The 4,608-nt window shown below is 41.5% G+C and overlaps 1 protein-coding gene across 1 annotated transcript; it reads right to left on the reverse strand.

Annotated features, from left to right (window-relative positions):
* Positions 1 to 2,341: 2,341 nt before the first annotated feature.
* LOC107372860 (L-rhamnose-binding lectin SML-like) lies at positions 2,342 to 3,730 on the reverse strand. Its single transcript, XM_054737963.2, has 7 exons — positions 3,670 to 3,730; positions 3,500 to 3,547; positions 3,178 to 3,202; positions 3,032 to 3,076; positions 2,699 to 2,831; positions 2,506 to 2,609; positions 2,342 to 2,419 (listed from the first exon to the last, which is right to left on the reverse strand). The coding sequence occupies exons 2-7, from the start codon at positions 3,545 to 3,547 to the stop codon at positions 2,397 to 2,399; spliced, it is 378 nt and encodes a 125-aa protein (XP_054593938.2). The 5' UTR covers positions 3,670 to 3,730; the 3' UTR covers positions 2,342 to 2,396.
* Positions 3,731 to 4,608: the final 878 nt, after the last annotated feature.

The raw sequence follows: 4,608 nt of genomic DNA on the forward strand, positions 1-4,608 counted from the left end.
AAGTATGGCCTTGGGCATGTTAAACACAGGTCTTAAGACTATGGTGGGCACTTAATGCACTGTGATTTATTATCGTGATTCTCCAGTTAAGCAATGTTGATTATATATTTCTTCATCAAGTTGACGCAGTGATAGCTTGATCTTGTTGTATTGTTGTTGTGTCCCATTTTTTTTTGTTCTTTTGCTTTTTTTTTTGTCTTTTTCTGCAGGTCTAGAAGCAGACTCTTGTTCATTATTGTTTATTTTTGTGGACCCCCCCCCCCCTCCTCCTCCTCCTCCTCCTCCTCTCTCCCCACCTTTTCTTTTCCTTTCTCTTTCACCTCTGTCTCCGTGTCTGGTCGGAATTACAAAGCATTCAAAAACAATAACAATAAAGTTTTAAGTATCAGGCGTGACATTAAAAGCAGGTGCTTTGATGCACCACCTGAGAGTAAATCTGTAAGGCTTGACACCAGCATTCAGACATTAATTCTGCTTGCTTCACAGCCAGACAGGACGCGGCAAAAAAAAAAAAAAAAAAAAAAAGTAACCATCTAAATTGACCACAAGATAACCTTTCATTTGCAGACAAACCCACTATCTATCTGGCCTCCAAACCCAGAAAGTTCTGCTCAGTGATTGTTTGCAAACAAGAAGACATAACAAAACTGTCAAGGTCTCCTGCAAAGGTCCTGCAATCTCTGTGTAAAAGCCAGACTGCTGATTCCTCACCCTAAATAAAAATCAAACCTACTTGAAGCTCCGACAGGACTTTACAACTCATAAGCTTAAATAATCACATGTGTTGAATAAACAAGATGTTTAAATCAAATGTTTGAATAACCTGTGCTTAAACCATGATGGCTTTTAAATGAATATTGCTCTTACAATGATCCATTTTAAAGCTTACCCACACCAGATCAGAGTGTGTTTATTTTACTAGGTAATCATTATCTACACTTATACACATTACAATAAGATACTCATTAATGTAATACTCACCTCACATAAGAGTTTTAAAACATTCTAATTCAGAAAGTCTTAAAACATTTTTGAATCTGAACAACGCGTGTCTTCTGAGAAATCTTTTGGTAAGCCCTCAAGACATGGCACATTCTATTTTGTGGGAATGCTCCAAAATGTATAAACAATGAGTTTATTAAAACAAGAATTACTTCCTGATGAATTCAGTTTCCAGCTGATTCTTGAACCGGCCAATTCGGGGAAAAAGCCTCTATTGAAGCCATCTCGTTTGACCTCCAGCCAAAGCCCGCCTGCGACGCTGCGAGTGATTACAGACCAAACAGCTCTTTTCAGAGCTACTTTACACCTCAGACATCTAACCTGCAGACCCCGGGTTGCATCTCATGTCTGGTGAAGCTGAACTCAGAGGAAGCTACTAATCCCTACGTTGCGGTTTCGACATCCAATGACCTCACCACTCGGACCGCATCCCTCCGGACCGCCGAGAGCAACTCATACCAAGGGTATCGTACGCCTGCACACTGGAGTCTGATGAGTTTAAACAATCAACTCTCTAGTTATAAACAAACAACAAATTATTTTACAACCCAGACTTCACAACTTCTCTCAGATACAAAGAATGGTTTTGCTAAAACATCTAGCTTCCATCACACCACCTCACACATCACATTAAATCCCTTCATATCCATCACACCACATCTCATTATTCATATCTTCTCATGTATAAATTATTAGTCAAAGAGCCCTAGAATCTTCTGCGCTGCCATATTTTGAACCATTTGGAGCTGAGCTATAGCACCCTTGCTAACTCCAGAGTAGAGGGAGTTGCAGTAATCTGAGAGGTGATGAAAGCATGGATTACTTCTCCAGGTGATCCCGTGACACTAGTGGCGTAATCCTGGATATAAGTCTGCTACTGGAGCTGACCTGATTTCTGTTTTTGTCTTACAGCTCCGTCTTAAAACATTTTAAATACAGTTTTTAGATTAATCCAGCTTAAAAGGTGAAACTAATGACAAATTAACTTCTGCATATGATTCTCGTTTCAGCTGAGCTAGCTTCCCGTTGGGCTGCTCCCACAAAGACGTGCAACTCAAGTGCAGGGAGGGTTGTGTACAGCAGGGGGAGATGTTCAGAGGAGTGGTTTGATCCAATCATAAGAGCAGGGACCAGCACAATGATTGGGCGGGATTCCTCCATCACTTTCAATTTTTTTTTCTTTTTTGACCAAACATTCATTTTTATTAGCGTTGGCACTGATATCAGTGTGTGAAGAAAAATCCAGTCCTGTAGTAAAATGCTCAACAAAAAAAAAAACCCAAACTGCACCTTAAGTCTAATATTAGTTTGTAAAAAAGAAACCATGAAGACAAAGACATGAATGCATGTGGTTTTATTGATGTTTCTTCTGAGACTCAAACTTGGTGCTTGATTCAATGCCAGGGAAACCACCTAACTGTAAGAAGAAAACCACAAATTAACTCTGTTGCACAACAGTGTTTCATGTCAGAAAACTGCAGGACTGAACTGGTTCCTACTCACAGCGACACCTGTAGATCACATCCAGGTACTTGAAGGTTCCCACGCAGGGGTCTCCAAAAACCTCGTTACTGGCTGTGATGCTGCAGCTGTTTTCCCCGTTACAGCTGTGGATGAAGAGCAGCAGGAGAACCAAACATTAACGTTTTATCTCCGCTTTAATCCTGGACTTCAGAGAAAAAGAGAGAAACGGTACTTTGAAGCAACAATATCAGAGATAGTGGAGCAGGAGGTGTCTTGGAGCTGAGATGGAGGACGTCCAGCAGAGCAGGTGACGGTGTCATGACGTCCATAGTCAGCAGACAATATGGAGATGACAAATCCTGGAGCTGAGGTTAAAGGTCAAGCAGAACAGTTTTAACATGCCAACTTTCTGGGAGTCAAAGGTAACTAAAGGAGAGCAAATAAACTAACGAATCCTGGGACAGGAAACGTTCCTCACCGCCGTCTCCACCAGCGAACGCTAAAGAAATGAGCTGGTATCTAACCTGAAGGGTTTATGTGAGGCCAGAGGAAACCAGAGGCTTACCACACGTCAGCTCGACCGTTGAATGCTCACATAGGATGAGATGATCTGTCAAAAAATATGAACTAAATCAGATGTTTTATAGTTTCATAAACAGTCATGATGCTTTCATCTGAGAAGCTGCTGCAGTAAAATAAAAAAGAACCTACTTCTAAACAAAGCGTCACAAAACATCTGTGGATGTAAAAAACAAAGAGTCAGAACCAGAATGAAGCCAGTAGAAACACATTTCTATGTGGACTGGTCGGACTGGTGGAGCTGGGAGCTCTAAGATAAATCATTGGTGTTATTTTAAATCTGAGCGTTTAGCTGAAAGAGGATCGTCTGTAAAACATGAACGAAGCTTCTTCTTCGTTGGTTTTAAACACGTTTCATTGGTTCGTTTCTCATCAGGTCATCATGAGAAAATAAATCCACCAAAGTCACATTCATGCTGATTATTTAACTACAGAAGAACTTCTGCTGACTCACATTTCCTCCGATCCCGAGGAGCAGCAGGAAGAGCAGACCTGACGCCATCTGGGTAGAACGTGTCATTTTAGTGTTCAGGAGGAAAATCCACATTAAAAGACTTTTCTAAAAACTCTGACGTGGATATCATCACTAGCAGTAACAGCTGATGAAGAGAGGTCAGGGTTTACCTTGTTGTGATGAATCCAAGCAGCAGCAGCAGCAGCAGTCTCTGGGTGAAGGATGCCTTCCTGAACTAAACACAGAGTTTATATACTGTTGCTCCAGCTGGTGGACCTGTCAGTCACTGAGGACAGCTGATTAGATAAACATGAAGACCACGGGGCAAACACACCCAACCCTAACCCAGCTAGTACTGGGACTGGTCAGTGTGGGTCAGCAGCAACGACCACACCTGAAGCTGCTTCACGTATCTGACTTCACCATCTCTCTCTCTTTGTGTCTCCAGCCCAGCAGGTTGGTGCTGATGGAGCACGAAGCTGAGGTTTTCTAAGATAAGGTTTAGGTCAACTGTCCTGTTGTTGACAAGAAGCTTTTAGTATAATCTGGGTTATAATCTGGGTTTGACAGCATTTTAACAGATTCTTTTTTGTTAAACTGGGGTCACTCCCTATTTACAAGCTTAGCTTCTGTGTTTGTGCCTGTAGGGATTGTCAGTATTGCTGCACATCTTCTAGAAGACGGGACATTATTGTGTGGCTTTGATAAAGGATGCAAACTGAAGGTGTTCAGCTTGATCATGATTATTCCTCTTTATGTCACCAAAAAGTATAATCATGGTCTGTCGAACTAACGAGGACAAAGAGATCAGATTTCCTGACTTCAAGTTATCTGGCTCTGTTTTAAGTGTTTCAAATGAGGTGAAGTATCTGGGTCATGTGTTGACAGACAGCCTGTCCGTTGAAGAGGACATTTATCGTCAGCGCTGAATGTTATATGCACAAGCTAATGTACTGTGTCGTAAATTTGGATTTTGTTCTGTTAACGTCAAACACAGCACATTTATGGTGGAACTATAAAACAGCCAGTATCCAGAGACTGCAGGTGGCTTACAACGATGCATTAAGACTTCTGGTAAAAAAGCCCAGATGGACCAGTGCTAGTGAATT

This window comes from Nothobranchius furzeri, chromosome 15 (genome assembly GCF_043380555.1).
Source record: "Nothobranchius furzeri strain GRZ-AD chromosome 15, NfurGRZ-RIMD1, whole genome shotgun sequence".
Lineage (NCBI taxonomy): Eukaryota > Metazoa > Chordata > Actinopteri > Cyprinodontiformes > Nothobranchiidae > Nothobranchius > Nothobranchius furzeri.

Excerpts from the sequence above, each read along its gene's own strand:
- LOC107372860 (XM_054737963.2), bottom strand. The coding sequence starts at position 3,547 with ATGGCGTCAGGTCTGCTCTTCCTGCTGCTCCTCGGGATCGGAGGAAAT. Across the intron at positions 3,077-3,177 it reads TTGTGACGCTTTGTTTAGAA|ATCATCTCATCCTATGTGAG; the intron begins GTAGGTTCTTTT and ends ATTTTTTGACAG. Across the intron at positions 2,610-2,698 it reads TCTGATATTGTTGCTTCAAA|CTGTAACGGGGAAAACAGCT; the intron begins GTACCGTTTCTC and ends CTTCATCCACAG.